This window comes from Phragmites australis, chromosome 14, assembly GCF_958298935.1.
Source record: "Phragmites australis chromosome 14, lpPhrAust1.1, whole genome shotgun sequence".
Taxonomy (NCBI): Eukaryota; Viridiplantae; Streptophyta; class Magnoliopsida; order Poales; family Poaceae; genus Phragmites; species Phragmites australis.
Genome location: NC_084934.1, coordinates 18,789,992 through 18,811,042, shown reverse-complemented (window position 1 = coordinate 18,811,042; position 21,051 = coordinate 18,789,992). Strand labels below are relative to the sequence as shown.

At 43.3% G+C, this 21,051-nt stretch overlaps 2 protein-coding genes across 5 annotated transcripts; one reads left to right on the top strand and one right to left on the bottom strand.

The window, feature by feature from the left end:
- The first annotated feature begins 3,620 nt into the window (after positions 1-3,620).
- On the top strand, positions 3,621-9,344 carry LOC133890730 (protein FAR1-RELATED SEQUENCE 5-like). 4 transcript variants are annotated; one of them, XR_009904096.1, is made up of 5 exons: positions 3,621-6,293; positions 6,375-6,435; positions 7,248-7,314; positions 7,862-7,959; positions 8,903-9,344. XR_009904096.1 is itself a non-coding variant. In XM_062331247.1 (3 exons), exons 1-2 carry the CDS (start codon positions 3,659-3,661, stop codon positions 6,389-6,391), a joined length of 2,652 nt encoding a protein of 883 aa, XP_062187231.1. In that variant the 5' UTR covers positions 3,621-3,658; the 3' UTR covers positions 6,392-6,435; positions 7,248-7,435. The 4 variants fall into 4 exon arrangements, 1 of the variants encoding a protein (XP_062187231.1); XR_009904097.1 differs by lacking the exon at positions 7,862-7,959; XR_009904098.1 differs by lacking the exons at positions 7,862-7,959; positions 8,903-9,344 and adding an exon at positions 7,621-7,848.
- A 2,219-nt stretch (positions 9,345-11,563) lies between these two features.
- LOC133890293 (NAD-dependent malic enzyme 65 kDa isoform, mitochondrial-like) lies at positions 11,564-14,385 on the bottom strand. Its single transcript, XM_062330707.1, has 7 exons — positions 14,374-14,385; positions 14,202-14,274; positions 14,041-14,127; positions 13,872-13,926; positions 13,708-13,779; positions 11,723-11,963; positions 11,564-11,638 (listed from the first exon to the last, which is right to left on the bottom strand). The coding sequence occupies exons 1-7, from the start codon at positions 14,383-14,385 to the stop codon at positions 11,564-11,566; spliced, it is 615 nt and encodes a 204-aa protein (XP_062186691.1).
- Positions 14,386-21,051: the final 6,666 nt, after the last annotated feature.

Genomic DNA, 21,051 nt, shown 5'->3' with positions numbered 1-21,051 from the left:
GGTGTTTCGGTCATAGTTGATGTAAATAGTGGTAACAAATCTACGCTTAATGAATTATCTGAAGGAGACAATAGCGCGATTGAAGCGGAATTGCAAGAACATCGGAAGGAGCTACTTTCGTGCTATCAAAAGACAAAGCATTGTGTCATTAATAAAAGAGATTTCATCCATTGATGCCCTGCTAAAAGAGGTACGATATGAAATTACGTTATCTACTTCCAAATATGATATTATAGACTCTATGCTTTATGATTCTGAAAGATTGGGTAAAGAGGATAATGTAAGCAAATAATTAGGTTCGAGTATGAATATCACAAGGCTGATTACTATCGCATACCAACGGTTCATTAATGATCATAGTAATACGGTTCCATGCCCGTGGGGTTTTAAAGTGCAAGAACTTGCAAAATTCACGGGTAAAGATAGTAGAATCATCAGGGGATTCGTCGGCCAAGTTATTGTGTCATATAGGAAGGCTGATAATGGTAATACATTCAAGTTAGGATTATTCCTATCATCATCTTTGCTAGATAGTATATTTATATGGATTACTTTACTTGTTCTACACTCGATCTACACTTGGTCACAAATGGAGCATAAGTTTTGTGATTATTTTGGATTTAGAGATACAAGGTCGAAGCTGAAATTTGAAGAGACCGATATTAATATAGTAGAAGATAACTCTAAGATATCGGACAAGATGAATACAAGTAAATGTGTAGCTGAGTGGGTTAATATCAAATCTGAACCATTTGTTTGTTTAGCTTTGAAACCATCTCCGCAAAGGAATCGGCTAAGAAAGAAAAACTATACATTTGATTTTAACATGTGTGACCAGATTTTTGATAGTTTATTATAAGAGAAACATATTAGATACTTGGTCATCATGTTATACCTTCATGTGAAGAATTAGGACAGCGTACGTATTGCAAATGGCATAATTTATTTACTCATACTACTAATGATTGCAATGTGTTCCGCCGGCAAGTACAATCGGCTATTAGTTATGGTCGATTGAAGTTTGCAAACCATCTAGAGACAGAGGGCATAAAGTAGATACGCAATCTCTCCCTGTAAGTATGTCTGGTAGTGAAAATAAGAAAGTGTTGATTCGGCCAAAATAGGCTGATACAACAAAAGGCAAGAATGTCGCAATAGTTAGAAATATTAATAATGATAGAACTAGTAAAGCTAACAACATTATAGGCAACAATAAGAAGATGGTTTGGGTCCCTAAAGGTAGTCAGAATATTAAAACTAAGTTTAAGGTTCAAGCATCAACTGCTAGAGCTGTACCAAATGCAAAGCCGAAGGTGGCATTCAAACAACTTCTAGCTAAGTATGAGAGGAAGAAAGCTGGCCCGAATGCTGTTGGTTGGTTTGATAATTTTAACCAGCTGAGAGCACCTCCAAAGTATGAGTTTGGTGGTCGAGATCGGCGATGGGAAGGATTTCATGCAGCAGTGCCATATCCTCCTTTTGGGCCATCAATGCCCGTGCCGTGGGGGCCTCTTCCTATAATATTTCCTCCTTGTCCACCGTGGGGCTGGTATGGTCCATCGACATCACCTCCGATACCTTTTGAGTTATTCCATCCAGGGCGGACAACACCTAGGTCACTAGTGTTTGATAGAATATCTCATCCTAGAGATGACCGTTTTGATCAAAGAAATCGATCCAAAAATCAAAGGAAGAGGAAAGTGATCAAACAAGTTTATCATGTTAAAAGGGATGGTAATAAGGATAAGAGTTTAGATTTACCGTCAAGAGATGAGAAGCTAACTATTGTACCTAAGGAGCTGATAAGTGTGAATTCATTTGAAAGAGCTATGTAGGTCCAAACACACATCTGGTTCGAGCTCCTACATTAGTATGCGACAAGTAAAAGCAACACATAGAAGAAGAATTATTGACATCAGGCTTAGCAAAAAGGAAAGGTCCAGTAGCTCAATGATAAATGATGCAGCCGAATGCATGTGTTCCAGTTCAGGTTCAAAGCAAGAAAGTAAGAAGGCAATTGATGTGACTAATCAAAAGCACGAGCTTGATGTGGTTAGTTACAAGAAGAAGATGTGGATTCCTAAAGGTAGCACATAAGTTCAGACTAAGGGTAGTGTTCAAGCATCCATTGCTAGAACTACACCGAAGGCAAATTTGAAGATGAAGGAATCCAAGAAACAACCACAAAATCACAGGTTTGCACACGATCATCAAAACCTTTGGCAGCCACATCATCTGTGTTCATTACCTGTTCCACCGATGTCCTCATCGTGGAAACTATGCTCAGGTATGTTTGATTATTTTTTTTGATTTTGGTGTGATCCTTGGATGCTGTTTTATAAATCTTTACAGTTTAGTCAGGTATTGCCAAGGCAAGGTACATAGGATTGGCTTTTACAGCTGTATTAGAAACATTATTAGGAGAGCATAAGATATATGGCCGATGTTTATTTATTATCGCCCTAAAAGCATACATAGCTGACGTATCATTTATCATCGTCCTAAATGATGGATGGAAATAGATAATAAGCTGTTCATGATTATTGCGTATGGATGTATTTTTTAGTATGCAAGCTTTACCCATACAAAAAAAAAACAGAGGGAGGCATATGTTGATAATAAGATTTGGTATTTATAGATGCCATTGCAGCGACGACTGGTACCGTGACCAGATAAATAGTCCCATGACCAGAAAATGAATAGTAACACGACTGTATGAACAGTAACCGACCAGGCAAAATAGTGCTCGACCAGGTGAACAGTAATTTTTGGCCAATAAACAGCAACCTCTAACCAGGAAACAGTGATTTCATACCAATGAATAGTAATTTCAAACTAGTGAACACGATCAGTGGTCATGATGAATGATCAGGCAACCAGTTATCATGGTTTGTTCATGCAGTTGGTCTCCGAATCGATAGAAGTGTTGGTCGAATATAAGAAGACCGAACTACATTAAAGCGTATTCGGGTAAATATATGTGAGTTTTAAGTGTTCATATAGGAAATATATGTTTGTTATATAAATTTAGAGATTAGGTAGGCATAGACGAAACATATCGTAAGTCTCGTTCGGTTTGAATTAGGAATCCTGATCTCTTACGGCTAAGACCTGCTACTCTTTAAATATGAGAGGATCATGACCGATTGAGAACATCAAACAATTGATCAAATACCAACATGCATCTACTATTTTTTTACCTAGCTCCTATCGTCTTGTTCTTCCTTCTTTCTTCTCCTGCTGCTACTCGTTTTTTATCTCGATAACCAAGGATAAGCCACTGGCTAACCATGCCCTGACAAGATCCCTCCTAGGTGCAATTTACTGACGAAGATCCGTCGCCGCAGTGCCAGATTGGGCTTCCCAGGTGTTTCTCGCTGGGTTAGCTATCCTTTGTCAGTTTGCTCGTAAATCGGTCGCTCGTTGCTGTGAAAACGCAATAGTTATCTCAGTTACTGAATGCCCTACGCGTGGTGCTACGGATTGCACATGAGATACTTATGTGTTGATACGAAAATTCATATTTTTATGCCAACACCAATAGAGAGGCATCTCTCAAACAAAAAATCCATTGGAAATGCCTGAAGGGATTCAGCCAAGACCAACAAACACGTCGCAGCACGACTCCTCCCCTATCGAGGGAGGCTCAGCCGCACACATGGCCACACACCCGCCGCCTCCGCAATCGATCCCTCCACCCGCTTGGTCCCCTTCTTCGTCTTCCTCGTCCCCCTACTCCTTCCTCCAAACCCTGGTGCAAACCCTAATGTCCGCCGCCACGGACCCCTCTCGCCTCTCCGGCGAGTCCTCGCCGTTGTCCCCCACCTCCTCCGGCTCTTCCTCCCCCTCCTCCACTGCCGCCGCCGCCATCCTCGCCGAGGCCACCTCGACCTCCGCCGCCGCCATCCTAGCCGAGGCCCCCACGTCCCCGCGCAAGGGGATGTACTTCGAGACGGAGGACGACTCGTACGAGTTCTACAAGGCCTACGCCGCTCGCCTCGGCTTCGTCGTCCGCAAGTCCAACAAGTCCAAGAACTCGCGGCATACCGTCACCCGCCGCCTGTTCGTCTGCTCCAAGCAGGGCTTCCGCCAGGTACCCAAGAAGCCCCAAGACGAGACCACCGCCGGCGCCGGCACCTCCTCCTCGCCTCCACCGCCTCGATGCCCGAATTCGCGCACCGGCTGCCTGGCGTCACTCACCATCAAGCTCGTCCCTTCCGCCAACGCCTTCCGTGTCACCGACTTCGTCGCCGAGCACAACCACCCGCTTGCCTCTGCCGCGCCCGCCGTGTCTCTGGCCTTGCTGCCGCCAAGCTCGTCACACCACATCATTGCCGCCACGGCGAGCTTGCCGGACCCGAGGGGTGGCCCGCACTCTGACATGCACTTCGAGACTGAGGAAGATGCATATGTCTTCTACAACCGGTATGCTGAGCACGTGGGCTTCAGTGTCCGCCGCTCGTACAAGAAGCGCAAGCGTGGGGTGATAGTGTCGCGGATCTTTGTTTGTTCCCGTGAGGGCGTCAGCGACCGCGCCAAGCAAGAGGGCCTAGCCACAGTCAATGCAAATGGTGGTGCAGGGTCGGCAGGCACACCTAGGCCGGGTCCACCACCAACACGGACAGGATGCCAGGCGAGAATGGTGATCAAGATCACCCCGTGTCGGACATACCGTGTGGCGAAGTTCTTCCCAGAGCATAACCACCCGCTTGCCAATCCGGAGAGCGTGCATAAGCTGCGATCACATAAGATGAGGGCTCGGGCACATGAGCTTGGGGCAGGGGAACTGCATCGAAGGAAGCAAGGGAAGGGTGTGCAACTCGGGGATGCTGGTGCAGCATTGCAATACTTGGAGGAGTTGCAGGTAGAGAATCCTTCAGTGTATTATGCAGTAGGAGTGGATCCTGATGGAAAATCCACTGTAAATTTCTTCTGGGCTGATGCGAAATCAATAATTGACTTCAGGAGCTTCGGTGATGTTGTTTTATTTGATACGACATATGGTTTGAATGGGTATGGACGGCCATTTGCATTGTTTGTTGGTGTTGACAACCACAAGCAGTTGCTTGTATTTGGTGCAGCATTGCTCTATGATGAGAGTGTTCAGTCATTGAAATGGGTATTTGAGGTGTTTGCTGATGCCATGCGTGCTAGGCAGCCACAGACTATTTTGCTTGACGAACGTCCTGAGTGTGCCATTGCAGCAGCAGAGGTATGGCCTGGAAGCAGCCACTGCACAAATGTGTGGCATATCTACCATAATTCAAAGAGACACTTGAAGCAGGTGTTTGAAAGCTCAAAGAGTTTCAGCAATGCTTTGAGCCATTGTCTCTTTGACTGTGAGGATGAGATGGAGTTCTTGTCAGCATGGGAAAAGCTAATTGAGAAACATGACGTAGGCGAGAGTGAGTGGCTCAGCAGGCTTTTCCTGGAGAAAGAAAATTGGGTTTTGCCTTATCAGAGAACCATTTTTTCTGCTGATATACTCACCACTCTTCGGAAGGATAACATGATTAATGAACTGAAACGAGAGCTCAGTGAGCAAGAAGATATTCTGCAGTTCTTCAGGCGTTATGAGGCCATTCTGGAAGATCATCGATCAAAGAAATTGCACACTGATGTTGATGGAAGCCAGGTGACTTTGCCTATCCCGTCGCTGCGAATGCTAAAACAAGCGTCAAATGCTTATACACCTGAAGCATTCAAGATGTTCCAGTGTGAGTTTGAGGCTTACATGAATTGCATGTCCTTCCCCTGTGGTGTGGTTGGAACAATCTCAGAGTACAAAATTGTGCTTGATGAGAAGCCATCAGAGAGCATTGTCAAATTTGATGCACTAGATGGCTCAGCTACTTGCAGCTGCAAGAAGTTTGAAACTGTTGGAATCCAATGCTGTCATGTACTGAAGGTACTTGATCTCAAGAATATCAAAGAACTCCCAGAACAATATATTTTGAAGAGATGGAGAAAAGATGCCCGTTCTGTTCAAATTGGAGAAGAGCCTACCTGTGGATCTGGTAGTGTCATGCGGTCAGCCTCAGAAGCCCGATTCAGTAACATGTGCCGGTTGGCTAGCTTGATTGTTTCAAGGGCTGCCAAATCTGAGGAGGCAATGTCGTACATTGAAAGTCAATCAAGTGCTCTTCTGAAACATCTCGATGATATTCTACAGACAGGCTATCCTGAGATGGGAAATCATACCGTTGCTTCAAGTAGTCAAGCGATTTCCTTTGTAGGCAACCAACATCCTGACCTTACAACACAAGCAAGAGCAGTTGCACATACAACAAATGGTATAATGTTTTAGCATTTCCAACAAATGGTACAATGTTGCTAGTACTGTTTTGATGAAAGGAATCACATGGGTAATGCAGGTCTGATGGGGCTTTGATGCCACATTTGCAGTCCATAGTTCAGACCATACTAGCAACATTGGTAAGTAGCTGTGTACTTGTCTTTATTCATTCAAGAGGGGTAATTTTATTGTCCATCGCAAACATCAAATGATTTCACTGTGTAGCAGTGTACATAACTTGAACTGCAAATTTGTGTGCCATGCTTCAGTAGTTGAACACTCGAACCTTAGAGTTGGCGCTAGCACTGTAGGCCTTAGAATTGTATATTATATCTAGTTTCATGAGTTTGGAAATTTCTGGATTTTCTAAGTATGCATATTGAATAGACCAAAATGGTGGTGGAATAATACACAAAATATTATGGGATGTGTGTGTTTGCTTAATGTCTGTACCCATTGCACGTGCCATGTTAATGTGTAGGCTTTCAGCTGTTTGGCATCAGAGGAATGCCTGTGTGAAAGGTGTTCCCTTTTAATTTCTGACCCTGAATAGCTGCCATCAACTGTTCTGCGACAAGAAATAGTGAATTTTGTCAATTAAGCAGTTTCTATACTTGGCTAAATAGATGCTCTGCCATTGATGTGACACGACATGTACGGGAATGTTTTCAACTAATCTATTGTTTTACTTCACTTCTAAGTAGATTTCCTGAGCACATGGTGATTCCCTTCTTAATATTTGCTTGTCCAACTATTTTCAGTTACAATTAATTTAAATTCAAGTTGTGTTTGTCCACAAGATTAAAAATATTGGGTGTTAGGCTTTTTTGCTTGTAACTAATGTTAAATTTCTCAAGTATAAAATGAAATAGGAAACCTTGTTGGCAAGCTTTTTTATTATGATTCTCTGAAAGGTTAATGATAATTGGTTTATTTCTTTGATGAACTTCAGGACTGATATGATTATGGGGGATTTCTGATGGTCCAGAAGTGGTATACTCCAGTGGACAATTGAATGGGTCAGTCAGTCTATGTAAATTGAGTTGAACCTTAGTTTAAATATGGCTATGTACAGTATTTTTATCTGTGGCCAAGTTGATGTAAGCAATTGCTGTTGTTAATTATATTCAATTCTGATGAGGATGTGCCTTCACTGCATCTAATAGCATTTTTACATGCATATAGTGATGATTCTTGGTCTGTGCCTAGCAAATAAGGACTAGCTTTTTTTAAAAAAGATGGTTCTAATTGAAATGGTTAGAGAGCTTATCAATTGTTCACGGAAGCCTATATATTCTTCCTTGAGAAAATTTATTGATATACAGGCAAGCACAACCTTCACAAATTAAAATAAATGCCTTGCAAGAGTATACATGATCAGAAGACAAGGGAAGTAGCTATAGAATCCTGTTGTATCTGTGTTTATAGCTACTGTAGCTGGACTTGGACCCCAGAATCATACGTGGCCCCTGCAGTCCAGTTCTGTGGTATTGTGGTTGTGGGAACTAGCCATTTCTGGTCACCACCATGTGGAGCTCCGCTGCTAAACAGCATCCTTATGGACAGAGGGCCACTTGGTGGGGAGACAGCTGCCCATACTGCACCATGAGTTCGGCTCAGAAGCTGGCATGTCAGTTTCACAGTCTGCATTCAACCATCAACAGGTATTTAAAACTAATACTTTCGCCTTAAGTTTGTACTTATGGAAATCTTTCGGAATAATTTTACCTCACAGAGCTGGACTGCAATGATATCCTGGTTGCCTTGTTGGTACCATATCTCAAATTCAAGGTAGTTGGGGAAATTGCTGCTTCCAGTAATCTTGAGGACAATATTCTTGCCTGGGTAGATACAAGAAACCCTGAAGTGGGGTGAAACCATGAAAAAAATTAACATGTCAATTGTGTCATGAGCTCATTATGCAAATATTATTTCTGTTGTGGTTTTCAGTTTTTTTTTTTCCATCTGAAGGAAGCAACTAGGTATATGGTTCAAGTAAGAGTTTTAGCCAGGTTTATTATATGCATGCACCTCCTGTACTCAATTCCAGCATAGCCAAGGTTCAGCAGTGTTGCACCAGCATCCTTGTTCTGCCCCATCCCGGCAAAGGCATGCTGACTGAGTATGAAGTCAATCCCACCGCCGGCCCCAGAGTCGGTAATCACAATTTTCACACCATTTGGAGAGCAGTAGTAAGGATTTGTGCACTTGACCTGTTGACAGTTAATAACAATTTCAGTGCGAACGAAAGAGTGTTGTTTCATGATATACATAACTACTACTGTCAGAGATGAATTTACCTGGTAGCATGCACCACAGCCTACCCCATTCCTGTAAAGACTTCCTGCTGCCGAAACATCACCATTGTTGAGTGTAGCCCCAAATGCGCCATATTCACATGCTCCACCTGAAAATCATTGTTAGAAACACGAATTCTTTTGACACTGTATATTTTGCTTAGATATTTCAGCCTAGTAACATCAGTGATCTTTAGTTGTTAGCATAACTTTTCTATCTTTTTTTTGTAAATGTACTTACTATCTGTCCCTTTTGTATCGGAGTTGGGGTAATATACTGCTTTTGACACAGTGAAGTTTGCATCTGCAGTAGCCTTAGAGATGAGCACGAGGAGATAAAGCAGAGCTGGGAGATGACGATGAAGTGGAAGAGCCATTGGTGGTATGGAGACGAAGTGAGTGGCCAATTAACAAGGCTAACGATTGTGCATACAAGATGAGCGACGGAGCCATATATTTATAGTGATCATCTTGAGGTGCCACGGGCACCCTTAGGTTGCTCACGAGTTACGAATTGGAAACTTGTGGTTTCGATGGATGGGGATGCTAGTGCCATGTTGACAATGCTTCTCTCTGTGTATGTAACCCAAGTTTTTGTCAACCTTTTTTTTCACTTTCTTTAGCAACTGGGCGCATTCTTGGGGCTCCATTTTCAGTATCTCGTCGATTAAAAAAAATATATCGTACCAAGTTTAGAGGATTTAGTTTTGGACTTTCACTTTTATTCAACTGGTAAAGAGAACTTTACGCTACTTACTGTGCCGGGATATTTTCATGTCTAAGCCTGGTATCTAGCTTTCATGCAAACGGTATTCTTTTGTTGCCGTAGGTTACCAATTTGCTCGCAGGTCCTGCAAATCTTTTTAGCTCATGAAACATGGAGGATCATTGCAATATGTTTTTTTTTTCCTGGGATTGTAATCCACTTTTACAACACTTGTGAGATCTTGAAAATTCATGTGTCCTAGACAAACCTCAATTACGTACTGTCATGAGAAAACAATTATTTCCTACCGGTAAGTCCTTGGTTTGACACGGATGAAGAACTACCAAAGTCAACGTGGTTTTTCAGCCATCCTGTGCTGTCGTAGGCTCACAACGACTGTGCAATTCTGTTTGTACGCTGCAGAAATAAGCGCAACTCTTGCATGGTTTACCCACATATATTCAGGCACGGGAAGAAAGAAAGGACACCGTTTGACGTCGAATTATCCCAGAAGAGTTAGTGGAGCTCGTGGTAACTTTCAGTTCATGAAGTCCTCCAATTACAGGAAATAAAAATCAAGTTATTTTTCACATTACCATCAGTCATTTCGTTTTATTGTAGTGCCGACTGTTCAACATCACAATAAACAAAATCTTCTCTCAAAGCATTAAAACAGAAATAAATAAAATCAACAGTTGACTACCATAGAAGTTGCAATCAGGAATGCTGCAGCTCAACATTGACAACTGCGTCAACGAAAAAACAACGAAGAAGCGAGAGGCTTCACATAGAGGAAGAACATTGACCAAGTTCGGCGAACTGAAGGAACTAGATAGCAAGCCATCCCTCCCTTTTGGAAAGGCTTAAGTGCTTTCCTACCAGCAAGATGATGAAAGAACCAGGAGCAAACCATTTCTGCACACGATTGAGTCAAGACATGGACAAGCAATATCCATCGTAACCTTTTTCTCGAATGCGCAGGACAAATGCGTGTCATTCCATTAAAGAAGAAAGAAAGAAATGCAACACTAAACAGGTCCACACCAAACAAAAAAGGAAAAAAACTGAACACACACAACACACGAACGCAACAGACACCCAAATGGAATATATCAACATTGCTCTCCCAAAAGAAAATAATCAAAGCTTTAGTCCCATAGTCGTTTGACGATAAATGACACTTTATTTAATTTCTGTTTTATGTTAATCATCTTATCAGGTTCAAATTTTAGCATGCAAACAAATTCACTTGAACTAAATAACCATCGTAATCATAAGTCCCCATGAACAAACAACCCATGAATGAACCACATCAAAATTTTGACATGCGCACATCGACGGTATGATCAACAAAGGTAGGCAAGACGAAACCATGCTGGCTGCAACGAGAGACTACGCTTCCAAAATGGATTTCCCCGTTGAACCACAAGGCTTTCTTCATCTTGATCTCACCATAGCTGACATGGATAGCACTAACTTTCAGCCACCACACCCAGGACTCCAGGAGCAAATGGCAATGTGTACATGGAGTAACATGAGGTAACTGAGTGGAGATCCAGAACAATTTCTATCTTGAGAGGGAAAGATCTGACAAAGCAGCGTACTTGAAAGGATTACCTGTAGCTCACACCATTGGATGAACATATGCAGTTCGACAAACAGGACATCAACAATGGCCAGCAGTAACAGGATGTCTCCATTCACCATCAACTAGGATGGCCACTGTGGACAGCAGGCAAGCCATAGCTGCAAATTGCAAATACTGTTGAGACATGGATCGCCATATAGCTGGTGTAGTCATACTCATACGACAATAAACATAAGTAATGTTCTGATACTCAAAAAAGGCTCAACATTGTAAAAACACCAAATTATAAAGAAAGGGATAACGATCAAATGATTTTAGACAAGCAGCTAGCCAGAATAGACTGGTAAACTTATGGCCCCTTTGTTACTTGATCTGTGTTCAAACATACACAAAGGATATTAACATTTCTGAAAAAAATGGCGTGAAGTCTTAGCTGTCGTACAGCTGATATTTAATATAGAAAAAGTTCAGCATATTGAAGTATGTCGGGAAATTGGGCCTATGTTATACCCCCATGGTCAATGTCTTTGCGCTATCACATGGCAGATGAGTAAAAACAATCAAGTCTGCTTGCTCGTAACTATTGGACCTACATTTCTGAAGTAACATCCAGAACGTATCCTGATGTAAACTGTACATGATTGTTGAGCATATGTAAAACAGCAAAATAGAGCTCTCTAGTCTTTCTTGTACACTATTGTTGGATAGACTGGACTCCACATGTTCGTCTTGATATATTCAACAGTTTCTTCCTGTATCACAATGAGTTTGAGGTCAACAAAGTAAACCGTAATAAAACCATGGTACTTTTCTTGGGCAGTGAAGAGATTAATCACCTCGCTGAGTCTTGCAAGCTCACATGAATCCATGTCACGGTATCCCTCAGCTAGATCCTCAGCTACTGCCTCCCTCACAATTGCTGCTGCCACCTCCTTAGTGATGTCACGTATTCTGCATGTAGTACATATTAGGAGTACATACAACACAAACTGGAAGATCAGTTTTAGAATTATAAAACTGGAGATTGGAGGATAAATTATCCCTTGGAGAACCTCTTCTTTCATGTATGAAGCCAAGCTACAGAATTTTTTTTTCATGGTAAAGGAAACAGGAAAGATGTAAATAAGTAGTTTGATTATGTTCACTACCGGATTTCGTGACTTTGCCGTGTGCCTAGGGCACACGGCGAAGGCTTAAAAACACTCGGCAAATGGTTTGCCGAATGTAACACTCGGCAAACAGCAGTCGGCGTACAACGTACCGGCAAACAATTGTTTGCCGACTGTTTTCTATCGCGCACTCGGCAAACTATTTTGCCGAGAGTGAAATCCGACACTCGGCAAAAAAAAGCGCCAGTTTGCCGAGTGTCGAGGGAATACACTCGGCAAAAAGTGGAGGGTTTGCCGAGTGCCCTTAAAATACACTCGGCAAACCATTAAAAAAAGAGGAAAAAAAAAGCCACCACAGGAGCAATCTTATCACTGATAGCTCAGCATTAGCACTTTTGTCGAAAAGCAATCTTCTTGCAAGTTTCTTCCTGGAAGATAGCTCAGCAAAGAGGTCTTTATCACTGATGTATGCAAGCAATCTTACCACCTGAAAAATAGCCAATAGCAAATGTAAAAGTTCACATTCATAATTTAATAAAAGCAGCAAAAGAAAAGACAAGATGTACCTTCTCAAGGGCATCTTCAATGGCTTCATCACTGAGCTTTTCACTGCAGCCTTTCTTTAGAATGTTATCACAGAAGGTAGCGAGCAATTCAGCACTTGAACTGCCAAACAAATTAACTACAGTACATGTACATATCCCACTTTCCATCTCTCTGCAAATTAACTCTTCCTTAATTTGGCACATCAAAATTTTACACCACAGTACGCACGCAAATGGACAAATGAAGCCGATGTTTGCAAGGATGCAGTTAAGGGAAACCACCTGAGAGGTCTGCAGCTGGCGTGCTGCTGCCTGCTGGTCGCCCGAGTGTCTTCCGCCGACGTGCTGGCCGAGGCGCCGAGCTGCTGGCGTGCTGAGAGGCTGTGGCTTGCCGATGGCTGGCGTCTTCCGCTGACGCGACCAGGCACAGCTCCGGCCCTCCGCTCGACCAAGCACGGCACGCGCCGCAGCTGTAGCCCGCACGGCCGCGCCCGCCGCTGCCCGCCCGAGCTTGGCACGTGAGGGGCGGCGGCCGACTGTGTAGGGGCCGTGAGCCGCTGTGGCTGACTGCGTAGGGGACGTGAGGGGCGGCGGCCAGGCGGAAAAGGCGTCGGCGCCGGCGCATGTGAGTGGAGCGGGACGGGAGATGGGGAATTGGGGATTGGAAGAGCTAGGGTTGGAGGTGGGTGCTGGGGTTTGGGCTGTGGGCCGAGCCACTCGTAGAAGGCACAGTCTGCGCGGGTGTAAATTCAAAAAAATCCGAAATTTTTGGGCGGTAAGGAAAATATTTCACTATTTGCCGAGTGTCAAATAGAGGACACTCGGCAAACAAGTTTTTTGCCGAGTGTCCGTTAGACGACACTCGGCAAAGGACGGACGCGCCGCCAGAGTCCGTGAGGAGGGACACGTGGCGCAGTGTTTGCCGAGTGCCTTACTTTGCCGAGTGTATTTTCTCGAGTTTGCCGAGTGCTATTTTTTGCCGAGTGCTTTTCTCTTGGTTTGCCGAGTGTCTACTTGTTTGCCGAGTGTTTTTTTTTGGCACTCGGCGTATAGGGTGGTTTGCCGAGTGCACGATAAAATACACTCGGCAATGTTTTAGACACTCGGCAAACATGGGGATTCCGGTAGTGGTTACAGGGTCTCATGCTCAGAGGTCAAGGGAGTCACCGTTCAGCTTCAGCCTGCAGCATTCCATCGGAGATAACCCGAGCACCAGGCAGAAGGGTTCCAAGCCCTATTCTGCACATCGGTGAAGCAAAGAAAAAAAGTGAAACCATAATTTTTACAAGAACAAAACCCAATTGCGTAGTGTATAATGGTAACGGTCTAACCCAGGAAAGAGATACATGTTGTTCCCTTGATTGGAGTGGCCAATCTTCCCATTACCTGTAAGAAGCATTAATGGCTGAGTCTAGTATAAGAAAAAAAATGAAATCCTCCTACTTAAAATGAAAGACGCATAAAAAATGAGTCGCAACAACTAGGAATGGAAAGTGGTACCAAGATCCACATCATCAAATGGGCTTCCACTAGCAAAGATGACCTTTTCACCAAGAATTGAAAATGCTTCTCCAGGTGTACACTCAGCTACAAATGGAATCGGCACAGAATTAGATAAGTGACAAATAATAAACTTGAGAGTAAAATTACACAGAACAGACCATTTTTAGTAGGATTGGACATTGCAAAAATTGCTGGTCTCGAAGAGGATGAATCTTTGAGTGCTTCTAGAACCTGAAGGCGCAAGTATCTCATGATGAGCATTCACTTGAATCTTTTATCACTTTTCAAAAACTGAAAATGGTGGCTGCAACTAGTCTAAACTACATGTACCAATCTTCTCATGGTACAAAGTCTATAACTTGAGACAAGCATAGGATTCGCAGGAGGCCTTTAGAAAGAAAATTTGCTATCTATTACTAGAACTCATTTGTATTATTTGACAGAGTAAGGTGCATCCTTGTACCCTAAACTTGCACGGATGTATTGCTTTGACCTCTAACCTTGAGAACTGCACATTTCAGTCCTCAAACTTGTATAAGGGTGTCAAATCAGGCCCGGATCTGACTTAATTAGCAAATGTTGGGGACACAGCAGATTCAAACTTTGTAGACTAAAGTTTGAAGGCATACTTGCTAAGTAATAGCTAAGGGAAGGTAACTTTTTGAAAGACATAAATATTTCTCTTCGAAATATAAAGACATCAGTTTCCATTTAATTTACTTGAAGATCATGTGGTCAAACAACAATTTAGGTTAAGCCAAAGACGTTATATAATCTCTAATTAGCAATTTTGTAAGAGTTGGACCTTAGTTGACCTGACCACTTGTACGAGTTAAGGGACCTAAATGTGCAACTCTATAGTTTATCGACTTAAGTGACACACATGTGCAACTTTAGGGATCTACAGTGCACTTTACTCTATTTAACAGTATAACAATCACAGTCTGTACAGAAAATTATTCATTCAATACTCTCTAAATATTTAATATCTGTAGGTTTGCTGACTTGTTTTGTAAGTTGCAACTACTTAATATCTACAGATTTGCTGACTTGTTTGTTTGAAAGAATTCCTCCCAATAATATAGATAGAAAATACGACTTTTTGCAGATTTGTATAGTTTTTGTAATCTTGTAATTCCAAGTTCATTTTCGAGTCTGGCTCTTAACTGGAGATTTTCTGTTGCTCGCTTATGTACTCACATTTGTACATCACTATACTAATAGAATTTTCAGTTAAGCTCTCACCTACTGTTCTCATAAAAAAAATTGCAACTATTGACTTGGGCTACAAGAGCACCGTCTTGAGGGAGATGAATATGTCTCAGCTATTGATGAATTCATGGAAGCTGTTTTTACTCGTTGGCCCAATGTTATTGTACAGGTGTTATTTTGGCGTTCTATGCTGTAACATCCCAATTTTCGGCCAAAATTCGAATTCAAATTTATTTCAAAATCAGTTCAAAACAATTTCAAAATCCAAACAAAAATGTTCAAATCTTTTCTCTCCTTCTCTCTCTCCTTGGGCTCATTTCAACCCACTCTCTTCCAGCCCAACCCATTCTTCATTTCTCTTTCTCTACCGCCGGCCTACTCTCTTTCCCTCTCCTTCCTTTCCTCTGGCAGTCCAGCTCACCCCGGCCCATCTTCCCTTTCTCTCTCGCGCGTCAGCCTGGCGCCCACCCTCTTTCTCCTTCCTCATGCGCCGCGCTGCACCCGCTGCTCTCTCCTGAGCCACTGCCGCCGGAATCCGCCACCCACCCAACCGCCAACCACCGGCCACATCACTCCGCCACCGCCTCACCATACCACTCCCGAGTCGCCGGTTCACACCGCAATCCCATGCCGACCCTCTCTCGCAGCCGCCGAGCACTGCGAACCCCTGAAATGTACGAGATATCACCTAGACAGGGGGTGAATAGGCGTTTTCTGAAATTTAAAACTTTGCAGTGGATTACTAAATCCAGATACTCCGGGTTATACAGAACTCGGATACTCCGGGCTTATCCGGATAATCCGGATTATACAGAAAATTGAAACTTATGAACTTTCAAATAAATCTAAATGAGTCTATAAGTTACCATAGGTTCTAAAGGATGCCTAAATACCTTATCACGAATAACCTGCAGTCACACGCACACAAACAAGTAGATCGGGAAGATCCCCAAATATCAACTAGAACAAGTAAATGTACAAAAAGTAAATGAGACAAGAATTTGTTCCCAAAATTCGACCACCTCACAAAAAGGTGCCTACATCTCCGCTGAGGAGCTCACAAACAGCCAGATCTTTTTCAACCCTTTCCTCACTAAAGCGACCACAAAGATCAAGCTAAGATTCTTACTCAAATCGAGAGGGTAATACAAACTTTTCAATGCACTCCACAAGCTTGGGTGCTCTCCGGGTGACGCTTTGCCGTCTAGGAGCTCAAAACTCCAAGAGTAAAGAATACGAATCGAAAGCTTGGCGATGACCTCAAGTGCTCAAAAATGGATTTTTGCTTTCTAGCACTCAATCTCACTTCCCAAACCCTAATCTCCAAATCTTGCAAGAATTAAAACTGTAGAGGAGTTAGGAGGGCTATTGAATGACTTTGAATGAGTTTGTCCACGAGTTGGTTCAGCAGCTATTCAAAAAGAGGGTGTGGGGTATTTATAGCCCACTTCAAAAAACTAGTCATTACTGTGTATTTTAAACTGACCCGGAGTATCCGGGTTCACCCGGAGACTCTGGGTAACACATGGGAACGTCCGGGTAACACATGGGAACGCAGGCAAAAACACTGACCGGAGTCTCTCCGGAGGGTCCGGTGACACCAGAACTCAGAGTATCTAGGCCAACCTAGAGGCTCCGGGTTAAGCACTTAAGGCCTACCCGAGACTCTCTCGCGGAGTCTCACTCGAAGAATCCAACCACAAACTGGACTCCGAAGTATCCGGGCTAACCCAGAGACTCTGGGTTGAGCTCTCACGCTCAAACCGGGACTCTCTGCTGGAGTCTCACTCGGAGGCTCCGACCACATACTAGACATCAGAGTATCCAAACTAATCCGGAGACTCCGGGTTGAGCACTCAAACTCAAACCGAGACTCTCTGCCGGAGTCTCACCTGGAGACTCCGACCAACTGATCAGAGTCCAGAGTATCCGGGTTAATCTGGAGACTCCATGCTCAGACAACTAAAATATTTTTTTTCCGGTATCCGTGGGTGATTGTGTCTCTCAGCTTTTGGTTCTAAAAGAATATTTTGAGCACTAAGGCACCTTCAAGACTATCAACATGCATCCATCTTGATAGTACGGCTATACTTAACTCAAATTCAAAATAAAATGAATTAAAGCCTATAGAGTAACTACACGCCCCTTCTCTTTTCTTTTTGAGGGACGCCAACATCTCTTAACTTATTCAATGAGACTTAAAACATGTTCATAACTTCAGCAAACCTATTAGTCCCTTAATCGTTTGTCATCAATTAGCTAAAACTCACATAGAGGGACTAGATGCACACGCAAAGAAATCGAGCGCCACCTCGACTGCCAAGCCAGACTTCTTCCTCGCCGCGCGCCACTCACGTCAAAACTTCTACAACACCGGCAATAACGCCCCTTTGACGAATCACCGCGTCGTGCCGCACGCGCGAGCTTCGCCGTAGACCCAGCTACCGGCTCTGCCATTCTTCCGCTGCCTATAAAAACCGGCCAACCCCTCCCTCACCTCTCACCATCGCTCGTCGAGCTCATCAAGGCAAGCGCCGCTTCCTTCTCTCTCTCTCTCTCTCTCTCTCTCTCTCTCTCTCTCTCTCTCTTCCAAATGGTGGCCGGGAGACGCGTTCCGGTGAGTCTCCGGTGAACCCGTCGCTGTGAGTCGGCGACCGAGCAGTGGTGTCCCTCGATGCCGATTCGACCGAGCGTCGTGCTCCCTTGGGCCAGGCTGGATTGCCATGGTCAATGGCCGGCAGTCCAAGCGATCCACGTAACCCGATAGCCTAGCCCAGCAAAGCCTGATAGCCCAGTTACACAGTTAACAGCCTAAATGAACAGTACCATTTCACAATTTCCCAAAAACCGGATTTTAGAGAATATTCTGGGAATATTCTCTCCTTTTTATTTTGCCGAATTAAACTCCCGACCAACTTCCGAAGCACATAACCCCTCCGTTTCAACTCCGATTTCGACGATTCTTCCACATATATTCATATAAATTCAAATCCTATATATTCATACCAGTTTCATATTTATTCCAAATTTATTTATATTTTATTTGTATTTATTTGTGTGTTGTGCTGCTGTTTGTGTGCCGTGCTTTAGTAACCAGAGAGTTCGAGGAGGAGGAGCCAGGAACGCAAGGCTTCGAGCAGGACCCTCTCGAGGACTTCAGCGGAGGCAGTATCAATCTGTTTCCCTTTGATCATGTTGAACCCAGTTTTATCACCACCTCCCGTAGCCGTCATTTTCCACAGATTCAATTGCATGATATATTACTTAAAGGCATAATTTAAACTATTGAAGTTAGTTATGTCCTATTATAGATTAGCCGACCTGCTTGTGAATACCCTGAATACAATCTTGGTAACCCTAGGATTTTCGTCTCAGCTATGGTAATTATGCTAAGATGATTACCTTGTTACTAGTATGCTTAGGATGGTAATCACTACTGTTATTTCATGCTTAAACAAGTTTAGTTTTGCGAACTGTGTAAAACTTGGTGATTGGGTTGCGTGAGTTGTGGGATAGAATAACTTGTCGGATGATGATAACAAATGAGAACTAGTTAGAGCTGGGGCAAATCAGGGTTCCGTTGGGGATGCCTTGGGAGTAGAAGTGTTGCCTTGTGCGGCAGACTTCGTGAGGAGTACTGCCTGTGTGGCAGGCTCCATGTGGAGATGTTTGACATGGTTTGCATAAAGACTGAGTTGATGTGATATCCTACTTAGTCTTCATAGTATAGCCACATGACCCTGTATGGGTAGGACTTAGTCTAAACCCCGTCAGCTAGTCTACTGTCGTCTGGAAGTAGGTGTGCAACGGGAAACCACGGAGCAGGTGCAAGAAGTGCAGGCTTGGCAACCCGGTTGGAGGCCTAGTTAAAGGTCAAGAACCCCTGGTTAGCTCCCGTAGGCGGCTAGTGAGATGATGTTGTGGTAGGTAATGACCTTGTTGAGTCGCACTGCCATGCCGGTGGTATGTTACCAAACTCAACTTATGGGTAAAGTGTACTACTCTGCAGAGGTTAACCTATTCGAATAGTCGTGTTTGCGATCACGAACAAACTATGGTTCGGTCACAGCAACTAGCATAGGTTGTGTGCGTTTCCTTGGAAAATGAGTGAGCAAGGTATGCCCGTTTTTGGAAATAGGATCGGTAGTGTGCCGTGAGTTGTCGTGGATGTGGTGTCTGGCAACCCTAAAATTTGGGCACTGGTGACCTTCCACCATGGCTGAAATCCCCTTCATTTACTAACGATGATATGTTGTTTTCACAAACTTGCCTTATGAAAATAAACCCTTGCATGTGTATACTTGGCATTTCTGCAAAGTTAACCTTACAGCTTATTCCTTGATAATATCATAGGCATGTATCTTCCATCCCTACCATAAGGCAAGGGTTGAGACTTGCTGAGTACTTTTGTATTCACCCTTGCTTATACTTTCAGAGGACGATTCGGACTTCACCGAAGCAGACGGTGAGGCTGACGAATAGATCTCGGTCACGTCCGCACCCGAGTTGCCTATGAAGTAGCGTGTCACCATGCTGTTCCTGTTGTGTTCTCTGATAACATAGATTCTGTTAATCGCTGGAATCCTTTACGTATTTCTGGGATGGTGGGTCTTAATCACCACTCCCCGCGTGTTTGACTGAGATATCATCTGTTGTAAGACTCTTATTTACCAGCGACTGATCCAGGGACTGGTATAATAATGGTTTTAAGAACCGGGGATAACCCGGGGCGCTCCGTATGCTTCTTTTGACTAACCTCTTTCCTTACATGTGGCCTTGTCTGGAACAATCACAAATACTTCTCTTATATTTTTGTAGTTTGAAGATTTCCAAAGTAAGTGGGCCTTTAGGCTGTTGCAGCATTACAGAAAGACTTATCGCATGTTTAATGACGATGTCCAGGTTAGACCTAGTTTGTTTATGCAAATTTGTTCCTAAGATTTTCACTATGTTTCTTCGTCCCTGTGATATATATACTCTCCTTGAGATTTGCTGCCTAATTACTTAAACAGTATCTGTAACACATGCATTTTGTTGGTCATTTCAAGTCATGAATAATCTGTGAATATCTAAGCAGTATTTGAGGCATACTTCACCACATCAAAGTTAGCAAATTTGATTAAAGCGTGGCTAGTGTTTACTTCATGTTTACAACTGGTACACCACACTTTTTTAGGCACACGACCCACTCATCATACACATATTTTGCAGCCAAATGTTGCCACAGTTGTGGCGAACAGAGAATATGTGGCGTGCCACACTTTGCCATTTGCAGAAATATGTGGCTGGTAACCAAACATGCCCTGGTTTTTGAGGATACCATTGCATATTATATTTCATACGGGATTGAGCATGCCGAAACACACTGTAGACTGTAGTAATCACTGTCAAACATTGGGCAATATTGTCTATCCTCACAGGAAACATATGCTCTGCATTAAGCAATGCCTGTTCTAGTTTTCATTACAATATTCTTCAACATCGAAGCCTTTAAAATTTAAACAAAGTTCAAGATTTTGACTTTGGAACATTGCTATTGCTGGTTACACGAACATTTTGTTCTAGTTAGTGTATTCCATCTTTATCTAGAAGAGTCGATGTATTGCTCTTGAAATGACTGTTCTTTGTGTACAAAGGGAACTGCTGGTGTTGCAATAGCTGGCCTTTTAGGAGCTGTACGGGCACAAGGAAGGCCAATGCTAGATTTCCCGAAGCAAAGGATTGTTGTTGCGGGTGCTGGCTGGTTCGGAATGTTCTCAGTCCTTTTTAACTCAGTACAAAATTAGATTATACATG